Source organism: Thamnophis sirtalis, unplaced genomic scaffold (genome assembly GCF_051295495.1).
Source record: "Thamnophis sirtalis isolate CommonGarterSnake01/CBP01778 unplaced genomic scaffold, rThaSir2_p1.2 scaffold_2, whole genome shotgun sequence".
In the NCBI taxonomy this organism is placed as follows: Eukaryota; Metazoa; Chordata; class Lepidosauria; order Squamata; family Natricidae; genus Thamnophis; species Thamnophis sirtalis.
The window spans coordinates 71,850,182-71,866,536 of record NW_028261382.1 but is presented as its reverse complement, the minus strand read 5'-3'; the positions used below and the strand labels follow the sequence as shown (position 1 = coordinate 71,866,536).

The window sequence follows — 16,355 nt, the reverse complement described above, 5'->3', positions numbered from 1 at the left end:
TCCCCTCCCCCCCCCTTTGCTGCAAAGTGATAAATTGCTGGGAGGCAGAGGCCAAAGGGTTGGGGCCGGTCGGTGGGTGGGGCTATATTCAGTGTATAAGACACACCCAAATTTTCACCCTCTTTTGGGGGGGGGAAGGTGTGTCTTATACTCCGAAAAAAACAGTAAATGAGAAGTTTCATTGACTTCATGGGGATTTGCATCAAAAGCCATCATTCCCCACAAGGGAACCCATTAGCCTGTTTTATGAAACCTGGTTACTCCGTGGTTTAAGTTGTCCTGCGAATGTAGCCCATTAAGGAGTCAATGACCATTCTGCTGTTCAAAAATAAAAATTGCAACTCAGAGGAAGGACAACATGGATTATTTTTTGGCAGAGATTCTCTGATATCTCGCCAGAGCTTGCAAGCATTCAAAAGTTGTGGAATGCGATGCTCCATCACTGGAGGTTTTTTTTAAAGAAAAGATTGGACAGCCTCTTGTCTGGAATGGTAGAAGGTCTCCTGCTTGAGTAGGGGGTTGGACTAGAAGACCTCCAAGGGCCCTTTCAGCACTTTGAGTCAAAGATTCTATGATTCCTGATTGATCTCAGAATTTAATTACATCCCCAAGGTTAATGTTGATCTCCATTCCTGGGAAATTAATTGAGGAGGGAAACAACCTGGAATTAAGGAGAAACTTCCTAACAGTAAGGAGAATTAACCAGTGGAACAGAAGTTGCCTTCAATAGTTGTAGGTGCTCCATCACTGGAGGTTTTTAAGAAGAGACTGACAGCCACTTGTGTCTGGAATGGTGTAGGGTCTCCTGCTTGAGCAGAGAAGTTGGACTAGAAGACCTCCAAAGTTCCTTCCACCTCTGTGATTCTGGAATTTCTGTAATAATTTTATAGTAGTAAATTCATTGGTTGATAAATATAAAACCAGGGGGATGTGCAATGATTGTATGAAAAGCAGCTGTGAGACACTTTTTTAAAGTACCATTTAACTTTGAATGGTCACTGAACAAACGGTTATAAGTTGAGGACTTAACTTGAGAGTTAAGTTCATTTTGCAGTGGCTGATGGATAATCCTAATGCAGATTTTTTTTCAAGGCCAAAATGCCTGCAACTGTGTATTTGTTCCTTTTCATCTCTCCCAACATATACTGACGGACTCTTATTCTGAGTCATAGTCATCTGCTTCCATCTGCAGTTTTAAAAAGAGAATACAGTCCCTCAGGGAAGGGGTCTCCAAATTTGACGGCTTCACAACTTGTGGATTTCAATTCCCAAAAATTCTGGCAGGAAGGCTGGGCTGGCTGCCCTTTTTCCTGCAGATGAATTCTGGGAGTTGGAAGTCCACACGTTGTAAAGTTGCCAAGGTGGGAAACCTTTTGAGTAGAGCAAAAGGGACCAATGGAACTGGGAAAGTGTAACAATAACTTAGAAGGCCAGATCCTGAAGAGGAAAATCAAATCCTTTGACCACCTGATGAGAAGGAAAGATTCCCTGGAGAAGAGCCTCATGCTGGGAATGATGGAGGGCAAAAGAAGAAAGGGAGGAGAGGGAATGAGGTGGCTGGATGGAGTTACTGAAATAGTTGGCATGAGCTTAAATGGACTCCGGGGGATGGTAGAGGACAGGAAGGCCTGGAGGAACATGGTCCATGGGGTCACAATGGGTCAGACACAACTTTGCACCTAACAACAACAAAGATAGTTGGATGGATGGATGGATGGATAGATAGATAGAAGAGATGATGGATGGATAGATAGATCTATCTAAGAGTCTAATGCTGGGAATGTGGAGGGCAAAAGAAGAAGGGGACAGCAGAGAAGGAGGTGGCTGGATGGAGTCACCGAAGCAGTCGGCGTGAGCTTAAATGGACTCCGGGGGATGGTAGAGGACAGGAAGGCCTGGAGGAACTTTGTCCATGGGGTCACGATGGGTCGGACACGACTTTGCAACTAACAGCAAGCAATAATCTCGTTTTACTGTTCTGTGAGTTGTTGTTTTTTAAGAATTTAGGGAAGTGTTTTGCATTTGCATCCTTCCTAAAGAACTCGGAAAACGTTTTGCCTTTTTAAAGTGCGGAGAGATTTAGATTTGCCCCAGAGCTACTGCTAAATATGAGTAGGCAGCTTTTGGGAATTAAGAGAAAGGGGTGTCCATGACCTACAACCTCTTGGGGAAGATGCCTGCTCTGAGTCATTGGGCTACGCCTCCAATGGGGTTTGACTCACCAGCTATGGCTTTTAAACTGCCTGTGAATATGTATCTTCACTTGCAAGTAGATTATTCATTACTTACAATGCATATTCGGGTGCATTATCAGTAACCATCATTGCAACGTCTGTAGAAATTCTCAGTCCTCCAGGTCCTGGTTGTCCCAAAACTGCTTTTTCTGGACTTCGTTCTTTTTTTCTTTTTCTTTTAAAAAGTTTTTTATTTTTTATTCTCTTACATACAATTATAGGTATACATTCACATAGTTATTCTTCTTCTTTACATGTGTCATTCTTGGGTATTTATTATTCCATTTAAAGAGTTATAATATACAGTTTGGGTTGCTTTATTTACCATCCCATCCGCCTGTTGTAACACCACCTTTCCCTTTCTTTTCTCCTTCCCTCCCTTCTCTACTTTTTTCTTCCTTCCTCTTCTCCTTTCCCTTCCTTCTTCCCATACCTCTCCCCTACTCCTCTTCCCCTTCCTACCCTCTTCTCCTTCTCTTTCTCTTTCTCTCCCTCTCATACTCCTCTCCTTACCTCTTTCTTCCTTCCCTCCTCTTCCTCTCAACTCCTATCCTCCTCTCTTCCTTCCTTTTTCTGCTGTTGTGGGTGTCTCTTTCAGCTCTCAATTTCTGTTCTCTCAGGATGGTATTTCCACAAACCCAAATATGATTTAATTTCATTTCCTATTCCCTTTATTTTGCTAGTATATTCCAACTATTCTTTTTTTTCTTTTGAAGACGTTTCGCTTCTCATCCCAGAAGCTTCTTCAGCTCTGACTGGATGGTGGGGGATGGAAGGATTAATACTCCTTGCAGACAGCTGGTCATTTGCATCATTTTAGAGGGTTGTTGAGGCCACTTGGAGGTTTATCTGTGTCCTCAGGGTCACCGAGTGGTGCAAATGGTTCCTATAGTCAGCCATTTTTCCCTCTGGAAACCCATCCCCACTTTCACACCATTCAAAGGTTGCCATCCCAAATTGCGTAGCTAAGTGTCTGTAGAGATTCTCATATAAACCTACAAGTGCTTCAATAAACAGTAGTTCTATTAAGTTGCTCAGGCACCGCCCACATATATTTTATTTCCTCTTAGACAGTCACACTTCTGTAGTTTTAGGGGGGACATCTTAGGGGCATCTTGCTGACCCCTCTTAATTGTATATGGTAGTCTTTTTTTTAGTTAACACTAACAGATGGCAGGCATTGCAATAAATCAGTTGAGGATCACAGAGATGCCCAAGATTTTTGAATCGTATATTCTCTGCCAAGGGGGGTACATTGGCCAGCTCAGGTTGGCATTGACGCCTTTCCCTGCTTTCTCCCAGCCTTGCCAGTCTGTGCATTACTATTGTCAGCATGCTGTGGACAAGCTGGTGGAGTCTGGACTGTTGGTGGCCGAGGAGGTAAGGAACTCTCTTCTCTCTTTCACCTACCAAAGGTGGCAAACCTTTTTTTCCTCAGGTCCAAAAGCGCACGTGCTCACACCCATAATGCCCCCCGCAGGCTCCGCCCCTGTGCATGCGCACGTGACCCCCATTTTGGTGCTAGCAGGCCTCCTAGATAGACACAGACCTTACCTGGCTTGGAGAGCTGCCAGGCTGGTATCTGCAAAACTTGGCAAGGAGCCTCGGAGAGTCACGAACCAATTAAGCAAACTAATGGTCTCCTGCAAACTCCACTCCCCTTTCACTCCTCTTTTATTTCCTCTGGGAGGGGCCATTCACCGTCCATCTGTGGCCTTACTCCCAAGTCGACCCCTATTGTTTAGCTGTTCCCTTCTTCTGGCAACTCTGCGCATGCACACACTGGGAACAGGCTCCACTACTTCTTCTGCTCCACTGATGTCTGACTCTGAAGGCAGCTGATAACTTGCATATGGCCCTGGCCCCCTCTCTGCCTCCAACACAGAGCCCTCATCAGAGCCTTCCCCAGACTCCAGGACTGGCCCATGTTCCTCCTCAACATCCTCATTGTCCGAATCTGCTGCCAGCTCCAGTGGCCGCTTGCAGGCCACAACAGATAACCTCTCTTGTTGGGGTACTTGGGACTCAGAATGGTTCAGTTGGACCCATGGTTTTCTTCCAGGGCTCCCCTCCTTTCCCGTTGCCTGGAGCTGATGGGTGCCCCTCTTCCTTTCCCTCCTATAGGTGCCCAGCGATCGCTTCGTGTGTGACACAACTCAGAAAGGCTTTGCCGAGAAGTTTCTGTGGAAGGCAACAGAAGATTTTGTCGAGGTTGAGGGCCGCGAGGAAGCTGAGAAGCAGTGCTTCAAAGTACAGATATTCTGTGCTCAGTGGTTGGGGAAGGGGGGGAAATGATCCTTCTTCTCTGTGCTCATCTACCGACCTCACTTGGAGGTTCTTGATAGATCTTTGTGTCGGTAGGATAGGGAGCAAGGCATGGACCCAAGCGGCCTTGATAAGAGTCTTGCATACCCGCTGGCAGATTGTGCAGGCAGCCTGAAAAATATTACGAGCCTAAGTGAGATATTTCCAGGGGTTCGGGAGACCCTCTAAAAAAAAAACGGGCCTACCAGAAGCTTGGGAAGGCTGGAAATGCCCCAGGGGGCCTTGGGAGCCTGGGGACGCCGTTTTCACCCTCCCGGAGGCTCGAAGAAAACTTCCATAACCCAGGGAGGGCAAAAAAAAAACCAAACCCTGTGGTGCAGGAGGCCAACTAGGCCATGCCCACCATGGTCACGCCCACTCAGCAACCAGACAGAGAACCCCTTGCTAAAATTTTTGAAGCCCATCCAGGATGTTACCCTTTCAGAACAGCATGGATGAATGGAATCTGTGCTGATGGAGGTGGAAAGAATGAAGGGAGGAGGGTATGCAAAGAGGGGAAAGCAGGAGGAAGCATGCTATCAGACCTGCCCCAGTCTGAATCCCTCGACTCCCATTTGGTTGATGGGATAAAAGCAGAAGTGGGTTGCTAATTATTTTCACTATTGGTTTGGGTGTGCGTGCAACACTTCTGAGCCTCCTGCAGCCGCTACTACCGGTTCGCAACCCACCTCTGCATAAAAAGATGCTGGCTGCGGTAGGATGAGGCTCACGGGTGCGTTCCCACTTCTGTTACTGTCGGTTCATTCAGGGGTGCACTGTGTGTGCGCGTGGACTTCACGCGCACACTTGATGTGCACTATGCATGCATGCGCAGTAATAAAAGAATGGCTTCTGCGCATGCACAAAAGCAAAAAACAAGATAGAACTGGTTCGGAGGTGTGGCCGGCCGAGTTACTACCTACTCGGCCAAACCGGTAGGAACCACCTCTGAACAGGCTAGAACTGATTTTTCCACGCAAAGAAGATAACACAAGATCCTCCCTGATCCCAGCCCTCCCCTTTTCCAGTCCATCTTCAGCCAATGAATAAGTTGCCCAGAATAGTGTTTTGAGAGCTCTGAGATGTTTGGGTTAGGCTGCAAACTTTCTCATACATTTGCTGAGAACGGAAGAAGCTTCTTGGATGAGAAGGAAAATGTTTTCAAGGCGGCTGCTGGGAGATTCATACAGGTTCGGGCGATCCTCCAGCTAGGATTCTGCCCAGTTCTGCAAACCCCCAAATGCCAGCCCTGGTGGCCATGCCCACCCCTCCCCTCCCAGGAGACTCCACGTAGCCCATTCATCATGCCAGATAAGTGCAGGCCTCATGCGGAGGCTTGGGGAGGGGGGTAAATGGGCCTCCAGGAGGTTCCGGAAGTACAGAAATGGGCCTGTTTCCAGCCTCCGAAGCCCGGGGGAAGCTGTTTTCGCCCTCCCGGAGGCTTGAGGAATGCCTTCAGAGCAGGGGTGGGTTCCGGCAGTCACTACATTGTAGTGCATGCGAACTACAATAAAAAAATGTTCTGTGCATGCACAGAAGCAAAAAACAAGATGGCGGTGCCTATGGTGCCATCTGGAGAACCAGTTCAGGAGCGCAGCAGGCCAGTTCCAGTGGCCCAGGCCTCAAAACTACCACTGGTTCGGCTGAACCGGTCCAAACCGGAAGGAACCCACCACTGCTCCAAAGCCCGGGGAAGGCAAAAATGTCCCATCCCTGCCCCGGCCCCGATGTAGTGCAGGAGGCCAACTGGCTGTTCCGGCAGGCCTGGGGCTGCTGATCTTTGATTGGACTTCAGCCCCATTATAATCGAGTGCATGTTGTGTCTCTTTTAATCTATTTCTGTTTGTATTTTAAACTCTTTTTAATATTTTTAAACTGTTTTATGTAAGCCGCCCAGAGTCCTTCAGGATTGGGCGGCATACAAATTATTAAAATTACAAATTACGCCACACCCACCATGGCCCCACCACCCAGCAACAGGGTTGCTGCAATTTTTGAATCCCACCTCCCCTGCAAGAAAAGCACCATTGGGACATTTTCTCTGTGGATCCCTGTAACTGGAGAATGGGCCTTTCACGGGCCTTTTCTCTCCTGTTGGAAAGAGCAGTGCCCAACATCCCTCTTGGACGTGCGTGCCAAGGACGCAGGGCAAGGACGCGGCTGTCACACTTCCAGCAAGTCTCTTTCCCAGTTGTGGGAAGGAAGGAGGAAAGCTCACCCTCCCCTGGTCCTTGAAGGCTTCTTCCTCATCCCCATTGTAAAAAGAACATCAAATTATCGTATCAGTTCCCCTTCCTTTTGTTCCTTGGCGCACGCATGAGGCTTCCTGAGCTGGCAACCTGTCTCTTTAAATGCCAGCCGTGTGGGCTGCTGTTTTGAAACCTCCTCCCCTCTTTTCACAAGGGAGCAAAGCTCTCTGTAATTAAGGGGCTGGGGCTGAATTAGGGGGAGCTGCCAAGATTTCCTGCCCCAGCATCTGCCTTTCCTGGCACACCCAGCAGCTTCCCAAGATTCTGAGTCGACAGTGCCACCTTCTGGGAAGCAAAAGGCAGAGAGGCATCCCTTAAAGGAGGCACAGAACTTCCACAGCTCACTGTTGCCGCCTTCTTGAAACCTTGAGTAGAGTAGAACAGAACAAAATAGAATAGATATTGGAATGAAGAATAGGATAGGACAGGACAGAATAGAATACAATAGCAGAGTTGGAAGAGACCTTGGAGGTCTTCTAGTCCAGTGATCTCCAACCTTGGCAACTTTAAGACCTGTGGACTTCAACTCCCAGAGTTCCTCAGCCAGCTTTGCTGGCTGAGGAACTCTGGGAGTTGAAGTCCACAGGTCTTAAAGTTGCCAAGGTTGGAGACCACTGTTCTAGTCCAACCCTCTGCCTAAGCAGGAAACCCTACACCATTTCAGACAAATGGCTATCCAACATCTTCTTTAAAACTTCCAGTCTTGGAGCACCTACAACTTCTGGAGGGAAGTTGTTCCACTGATTCATTTTTATAACTGTCAGGAAATTTCTCCTTAGTTTTAAGTTGTTTCTCTCCTTGATTATTTTCCACCCATTTCTTCTTCTCCTACCTTCAGCTGTTTTGGAGAATAGCTTGACTCCCTCTTCTTTGTGGCAACCCCTGAGATATCAGAAGACTTGCTATCATGTCTCCCCTAGACCGTATTTCCATTAAACTAGACCTACCCAGTTCCTGCAACTGTTCTTCATATGTTTGAGCCTCCAGTCTCCTACTGTAGAACCATGGGGCTGGAAGAGACCTTGGGGGTCATTTAATCCACCCTCTGCTGAAGGCGGGAGACCTTATTCCGTCCTGGAAAAAAATGATTACCAGTCTCTTCTTAAAACCACCCAGTGATGAAGCACCCACTACTTCTGGTGGCAAGCCATTCCACTGATTAATTGTCCTCACAGTCAGAAATTCCTCCTTAATTTCAGATTGACTCTCCCCCTGATAAAGTTTCCATCTTTTGCTTCTGGACCAGACAAATATCTGCAGATCAGAGATCAGATTTTTCCCCCCTCCCTTAGGTAAGTCAGTCGGAAAGTTGCTCCAACCTCTTTGTGTTCCTTTGCGGCCTCCTCGGCCCTCCACTGAAGACGCTGGAGAGGGCCATCATCTTCCTCCAAGAGCAGGATTTCCCTCAGCCAGGTGGGCCTCACACCTTGGGGTCCTCTGCTTGGGGGGGGGGGGGGGATGGCAGCCATAATTTTCACCAGGAAAGGGGTTGGGAGGGGTGGGAGGGTGAGGGGCGGCCTTTGGGGAAGGTTTTAACACTTGGGTGTGGAGATGACTTCTGAAGCTTTGAGTAGCTGTCTGTGTACCTGAAGGACAGGTGGGCATTGCCAGCTCTGGAAGGCCTTTGCCATAAGAGGACATCAGGGGCTTCCACTGGCCCAAAGTCTTGTTTGCCTCTGATCCACAGCCAGCCCTTTTGGGGGGCAACAGGGAAGGCAAGTAAAACAGTTCCAGATTGGGAGAGACACCAGCAAAGTCCCATTAGAACGAGGGGGGGGTCTCACTCGCAAGATTCGTTTTTCTCACCATATACACAATACATCCAAAATAGATGATGTTTCTCAGTGTCATATAATATAGCAATAGCCCTTAGACTTATATACCGCTTTACAATGGTTACAGCCCTCTCTAAGCGGTTTACAGAGTCAGCCTCTTGCCCCCCAACAATCTGTGTCCTCATTTTACCAACTTCAGGAAGGACAGAAGGCTGAGTCAACCCTGAGCCAGATAGGATCAAACTGCTGGCAATGGGCAGTGCCAGCCTTCCATACTGCCTTCTAACCACTGAGAGAAAGGGCTGGAAGAAGGGAAGGAAAGAAGGAAGGAAAATAGCAAGACCTATATACCGTTTTACAGTGTTTTGCAGCCCTAAGCAGTTTACAGAGTTAGCATCCCATCCACCCCTCGCACAGCAATCTTGGTCCTTGTTTTACCAACTCAGAAGGATGGAAGGCTGAGTTAACCTTGAGCCAGTCAGGATCGAACTGCTGGCTATTGCAGTTAGCCTTCAATACTGCCTTCTAACCACAGGGAGGGAGGGAGGGAGGGAATAGCAATAGCACAGACTTATACCGCTTCAGAGTGCTTTTACAGCCCTCTAAGCAGTTTAACAGTCAGCCTATTATCCCCCAACAATCTGGGTCATTTGACCCACCTTGGAAGGATGGGAAGCTGAGTCAACCTTGAGCGTGGTAGGATTTGAAGTGCCAAATTGCAGGCAGCTGGCAGTCAGCAAAAGTAGCTTGCAGTACAGCATACTAACCACTGCACCACCACAGCTAATATATGTGGATATATACATATTCATTCATTCTGTCATGTTTATGTAGTGTACATTGGAGGTGGTTTCCTTTGAGAGCTGTATACAGTCGAGATTTCATTTTAATGCATACCAATTAGTGTACATTCAAAGTGACAATAAAGTTTCTATTCTATTCTACCTCTCCTCTCTATTCTGTTCTCTATCTCTCCTCTCTTCTATTCTATTCTATTCCATTACTTCCTATTCTATTCTATTCTATTCCTTATTCTATTCTATTTCCTATTCTATTCACTACATATTCTATTCTATTCTCTATTCTATTCTATTCTCTATTTTATTTCATTCTATTCTATTCCTTATTCTATTTTTATTCTATTCTTTTTTTATTTTAATTTTTTTTTATTAACAAACATGTAAAATACACATACACACTATTCTATTCTATTGTGTTGTCTTTCAAAAAGTCTCCTTGACTTCTCTTCCTTTGTTGTCTGAAACCTCAGAGAATTATGAATGAATTCCTCCTGCAGTTCTTTTTTTTCTCACCCTTCTCTCTCTAGAATCTCGGTTCATGGAGGAGCTGCAGAGGGACTTGGTGAGGTTGGCACGAGAGGACGGTTCTTTTGGTGAGTCTGGAAGCCCAGATCCTCCAGCATGGCGTTGGGAGTGTAAAATCGATGTGAGAAACTTGAGGCCTGCATTAAGAAGGGCCAATCCCAGCAAGAAATGTTTGTCGCTCTTAGTGTGTCACTTCTAACCCAGAGCTGGGCAACCCTGGAATCTTTTCTGAAGACTTCAGCTCCCAGAATTCCTTGACTACAGGTAGCCCTCAACTTCCTAGCGTAATTCAGCCTGGAATGACAGTCGGTGGTCGTGCCAGTCATTAAGTGGGTCATCACGGGACTGCCCCTGATTTTACCATCTTCCTTGTGGCAGTCGTAAAGCAAATGTCATTGTTGTTAAGAAAACCTGTGGACTACATGGTTTTTTTTTTGCAAGAAACCGAAAATAAATTCTACTCTATAAAGCCTTAGTAAGACCACCTGGAATAACTGCATCCAGTTTTGGTCACCAGACTATAAAAAAGATGTTGAGACTCTAGAAAGTGCAGAGAAGAGCAACCGGGATGATGAGGGGACTGGAGGCTAAAACAGACAATGAACAGTTGCTGGAACTGGGCATGGCTAGTCTAGTGAAGAAAAGGACCAGGGGAGACAGGAGAGCAGTCTTCCAATACTTGAGGGGCTTCCCCAGAGAGGAGGGAGTCAAGCTATTCTCCAAAGCACCTTTGAAGGCCAGAGAAGGAATAATGGATGTAAACTGACTAAGGAGAGATTCAACCTGGAATTACCCCACAGTGAGAACAGTGAACCAATGGAACAGAAGTTGCCTTCGGAAGTTGTGAGAGCTTTATCCCTAGAGGCTTTCAAGAAGAGACTGGACTGCCATCTGTCAGAAATGGTGTAGGGTCTCCTGCTTGGGCGAGGAGGTTGGACTAGATGATCTACATGGTCCCTTCCAGCTCTGTTAATCTGCTGACTAGTATAAATGCTGGTTCTATTGAATGCTGCAAATGGCCAGAAATGGTGACCAGTTGGCAAGCAGCCAACATGCAGTCATGAAAAAGAGGGGGGAACTTTGACTCTGGGTTCTAAGCCTCTGTTTTGGGGTCTTTCGCAACTGCTCATGGTCTTCAGTCATGCATTGTAGGAAGACCTCGACTTCAAACCATTTATTTCGTGACCGAAGTTAAATCTGCACTGAAAAAAAAGTGACTTATGACCGCTTTTCACACTTGTGACCGTTCCAGCATCCCCGGGGTAGGGTGCTGCATGATCAAAATTGAGGGGCTTGGCAACTGGTTTGTATTTATGATGGTTGCGGTATCCGGTGGTCACCATTTGTGTCCTTCCAATAAGCAAACTCAACTTTGGTTAATGACCAGATGGTTCACTTAACAGTTGTGGCAAAAAAAGGTCATAGAATGGAGCAAAACTCTCTTAACTGCCTTGCTTAGCAACAGACATTTTGGGCTCAAAATTGTGGTCATAAATGGAGAACTGCTTGTTCCTCTAGATCAGTGGTCTCCAACCTTGGCAACTTTAAGACCTGTGGACTTCAACTCCCAGAGTTCCTCAGCCAGCAAAGCTGGCTGAGGAACTCTGTGAGTTGAAGTCCACAGGTCTTAAAGTTGCCAAGGTTGGAGACCACTGCTCTAGATATTTTTTATTTGACAATCGGCCTTGTCATCACACAGCTGGACACACAGTCGCCAGTGACGTCCTTTCGTTTTTAATGGTCCTTCGTAAACAATGTAAACTCCCTGCCCAGTTCATAAAAAATCAGCCTTTGCTACAGGAAGAAGGTCAGAGATGGCTCCAACGGTGAGATGAAAGAGGAATCCGTGCACTTCTAGACATAGGGAAGATTTTACGATTGGTTAGAGAAAGGAATCTAGAAAAGAAAGCAAGAGAGATAGAACCCAAGTCAAGACACTGTTGAGTGGAAAAGGGGAGGGGGAAGAAGGGGAAAAATAGAAAAGAAAGTATTAATATATCAGTATATGTTCAAGAATGAGATCTAGAGAAAAAATAATTAGGATATGATAAATGAAGAAAAGGGGAAAGATAAAATTATAACAGGGTTTGCCGGAATACCATCCTGAAAATACACCAGTTCAGAGTTCAAAAGAAATAACCACAATAGAGCCGAGGTGGCACAGTGGTTAAATGCAGCACTGCAGGCTACTGCTAGATCAGCAATTCAGCGGTTCAAATCTCACTGGCTCAGGGTTGACTCAGCCTTCCATCCTTCCGAGGTGGGTAAAATGAGGACCCAGATTGTTGGGGGCAATATGCTGACTCTCTGTAAACCGCTTAGAGAGGGCTGAAAGCCCTATGAAGCAGTATATAAGTCTACTGCTATTGCTAATAAAAAGAAAAGGAAAGGAAGAGAGGAGGAAAGGAGAGGAAGGCTGGAAGGGATAGAAAGAAGGAGAGAGGGCAGGAGGGGGAAGAGGAAGAGAGGAGTGGGGGAGAGATAAGGGAAGAAGGAAAAAGAAATGAGAAGAGGAGGAAGGAAGTAGAGAAGGGAGGGAGGGTGAAAAGAAAAAAATAGGGTGGTAACAATACAAAATAGGTGTATGAGATGGCAAGCAAGGCAACCGAGAATGTGTATTTTAACCTTTTATATGGAAAAACAAATATGTAAAAGTGATTAAGATAAATAAGAACAAGAACTATGTGAATGTATATCTGTAATGATACATAACAGAATAAAAATAAACTTTTGACAAGGAAAAGTGATGGCTCAAGGTCAAAGTGGAAGGGCAGTTAAGAAGGCTGCTGAACTGACCAATGAACTTTTGGGCCTGCTGGTCCTGAATTTAACCTTATCAAGGTGACAGCCGTCCATTGTTTTCTTTGACCTGGTCATAAAATAGGAAAGGGAGTAACTTGACCGGGGTACGCTAGCTTGGTTAAAAATAGGGTCAATGCTGGGGATCAGCAGGAATTTTAAAAACTCTAAATGAGTAGAAATGTCTCATGATGGTTGACTCCCTTTGGGTGGATGGTCTCCCTTATCCGAGATCTGGACAGAGTTCAGAAAAAGATCTTTAATTCTGAGAATTAAAATATTAAAGCTTGAATTCTGAGAATTAAAGATGCCTCCAAATCGTGTTCTGCAATTTATTTATTTTTTGCTTCCTTTCAGAATGTGCCAACAGGAGCTTGACCGACACTGCCGTTCGCATCTGCAAAGAATTAGGGGTAAGAACCTCACCCTCTTAAGGTCCTCCAGATTCCCCCCCCCCAAAAAAAAACCCTTTACAGTTAAGGTTCAGAAGTCCAACATGAAGCTTTTCAGAAATTAAATGTTTTTTCTCTCTCTTAAAAGTACCAGCACTGGGAGGACAGATTAGGTTTTAGGATGAGACATACATAAAGGGGAGGGCTCTTTAATCCCCCCCCCAATCCACTGATATTTCATCACCAAGGACATGAGGTTGACTCAGCCTTCCATCCTTCTGAGGTGGGTCAAATGAGGACCCAGATTGTTGGGGGCAAGAGGCTGACTCTGTAAACCGCTTAGAGAGGATTGGGAAGCGGTATATAAGTCTAGGTGCTATTGCTATTCCTTCCTTTCTCCCTCCCTTTCTTCCTTCCTATTAGAATGCAGTATTGCATTCTGCCAACTGCAAATAGTTCAATTCTGACTGGCTCAAGGTTGACTCAGCCTTCCTTCCTTCCAAGGTGGGTCAAATGAGGACCCAGATTGTTGGGAGTAACATGCTGACTCTGTAAACCACTTAGAGAGAGCTGTAAAGTACTGTGAAGTGGTATATAATAAGTGCCATTGCTATTCCTTCCTTCCTTCCTTCTTCCCCTGCTAATAGTGCTAAGGGGGCACTGTCCTGGTTTTTAGCTGCTTTTTTTAGTCCATCCAGTCACCCTGACTCTACTCTGAATTAATGGATTAGAGAATCGTAAAAAGGGAGTTTTAAAGCAGACTCTGCCATAATTGTGGAACTAACGCTAGGGAGAAGACCCAACCTTTGGAAGACAGGAAAACACCACACCTGTATCATCTCCATCCTGGTGCAAAATGTGGGTGAACCTTTCAGGTTAGGCCAAGGCAAGAATTAGACACCACACTGGAACTCTACTCTATTGATGCAGGGTAAAAATCTTAAAAGCTTACCTGAATTTTCTTCCGCCCCTTGTCAGAGTTTGTTGCAGAAATCAAATCCAGAAAGCACACACAGGTAACTGATTGAGCAGGATTCATTAACTTCTCTTTATATATAACATAACACATGAGACATATATACAATATCAAGAGTGCTTCTTCCAACGTGGTAGAAGAGGGATTGGTTTCAGTTTCAGTTCAGAAGCAGACCAGTAAAACTAGTTCTTAGCTTTTGCACAGACTCAGAGCTACAGAGCTAAGCCACGCCCAGGCTCCAAAGCTCCCATTGGCTGACCTTGTTGCTATGCCCTGTTCCAGTTCATGAATATGCTCTGACACACCTCTTATACCAAAGACAATCGAGGCAGGGTTACATTGACCTTCTCTGTCACTTGATCTTCCTTCCTTGGATTGAATGGCTGTTCACTGAACCATTCTTACATTCCTCCTTCAAGGTAAGTAGCCCACTCTTCTCCTGCATGTCAAATAATTGCAAAAACTCCATTGGCTGCCATAAATGGATTAATGAATGCTGATTAGGGAAGACCTGTATAAGTGACAACTTTTTTGACAAAGTGACAAAGTTAGTGGACCAGAGGAATGCTGTCGATATAAATTACTTGGACTTCAGTAAGGCATTTGATAAGGTAGACCATAATCTACTACTAGATAAAGTAGAAAAATGTGTATTAGGCAGCATCACCACCAGATGGATTCGTAACTGGCTGACCAACCGCACTCAACGTGTAGTCCTCAATGGAATTGTATCTACATGGAGGGAAGTATGCAGTGGAGTACCCCAAGGCTCTGTTTTGGGCCCAGAACTCTTCAACATCTTCATCAATAACTTGGACAAGGGAATAGATGGGGAACTCATCAAATTTGCAGATGAGTTGTACCAAGCTGGCAGGAATAGCCAACATTCCAGAAGATAGGCTTAAGATGTAGAAGGATCTGAACAGATTTGCATATTGGGTGCTATCTAAAAAGTAAGGTATACTACATTTAGGCAAGAAAAACAAATGCACAGGTACAGTATATGTGGCACCTGGCTCAGTAGTAACTGTGAGATGGATCTTGGATGATCACTTAAATATAAGCCAGCCGTATGCAGCAGCTGCCAAAAGAGCCAATGCAATCCTAGGCTGCATTAACAGAGGGATAGAATCAAGATCGTATGAAGTGTTAAGTGTTGATCTGCTCTGTAGGGAAAAAGGATTCTTACTTGATTTCTCTTTCAGGTGTTCAAGGAAGTAACGGAAGACAAGGAAGCTCTTCTCCATCTGTCCGAAACTTTCGCTGCCCGAGAAAACCAAAAAAAACTGGAGAAATTCATCCATCAATTTATCTACTAGCTCCTTTTTTGATCCGTCTTCCTTTAACAGGCAGAACGATTCAGGGATCTGGCTAAGAATTATCCCCCACCAGTCTGTTTGGAGTCTTGTTTTGTTTGTGTTCTACTTTTGAAATGTTGTTTTCCAGGAAGGGGAAATTTTGAGCAAGGCAACGAGGCCAGTTAGGTTAATAAAAGCAATTAACACCGAAGCGTGATGTGGTTTGTATTATGGACCATTTACCCAAAAGATTCCATTTATGAAACAAGAAGCAATCAGCAGGAAGGAAGGTGTTCTTTTTTTTAAAAACGTTGCAAGGCAGGGGTGAAATCCAGGAGTTTCTCACAGGTTCTGGAGAACTGCTAGCGGAAAGTTTGAGTAGTTTGGAGAACCGGCAAATGCCACTTCTGACTGGCCCCAGAGTGGGGAGGGAATGGAGATTTTGCAGCATCCTTCCCTTGCCACGCCCACAGAACCGGTAGGAAAAAAAATTGAATTTCACCACTGTTGCAAGGTATGGCGTCAAGGTGGTCTTAAGAGTTTCCATATACTGGTTTTATTAAGCAAGCTAGCTATGCAAATAAATAAAACAACTGCAGCTGAAAAACTTCCATTTGTGATGGGAAAGCTACTTTGGAACATATGTAGTGCAGGTAATCCTCAACATTTTGCTAAGTGAGAAATTTGTTAAATGGTTTTTGCCCCATTTTACAATTTTTCTCACCCCATTCGTTAAATGAACTTCTGCAGTTGTTAGGTTAGTAATGGGGTTGTTAAATAAATCTGGCTCCCCATGGCTTGTCAAAAGGTTGCAAAAGGGGATCATGGGCAGGTAGGATTCAGATGGTTCTGACGGGTTCTGGAGAACTGGTAGCGGAAAATTTGAGTAGTTCGGAGAATCAGCAAATAACACCTCTGACTGGCCCTGCCCCCATCTATTTTCCAAGTCCCAGCTGATCAGGAGGGAATGGGGATTTTGCAGTATCCTTCCCCTGGAGTGGGG

At 45.4% G+C, this 16,355-nt stretch overlaps 1 protein-coding gene across 1 annotated transcript in view; it reads left to right on the top strand.

The window, feature by feature from the left end:
• The window catches only part of GPAT2 (glycerol-3-phosphate acyltransferase 2, mitochondrial), a 47,338-nt gene extending 31,784 nt beyond the window's left edge, over positions 1-15,554 (top strand). The window contains exons 14-19 of the mRNA XM_087706071.1: positions 3,537-3,614; positions 4,359-4,484; positions 8,080-8,200; positions 9,890-9,955; positions 13,044-13,099; positions 15,260-15,554. Coding sequence (XP_087562197.1) covers positions 3,537-3,614; positions 4,359-4,484; positions 8,080-8,200; positions 9,890-9,955; positions 13,044-13,099; positions 15,260-15,373 — 561 coding nt within the window. The 3' untranslated portion in view covers positions 15,374-15,554. The remainder of the gene's footprint in view (positions 1-3,536; positions 3,615-4,358; positions 4,485-8,079; positions 8,201-9,889; positions 9,956-13,043; positions 13,100-15,259) is intronic.
• Positions 15,555-16,355: the final 801 nt, after the last annotated feature.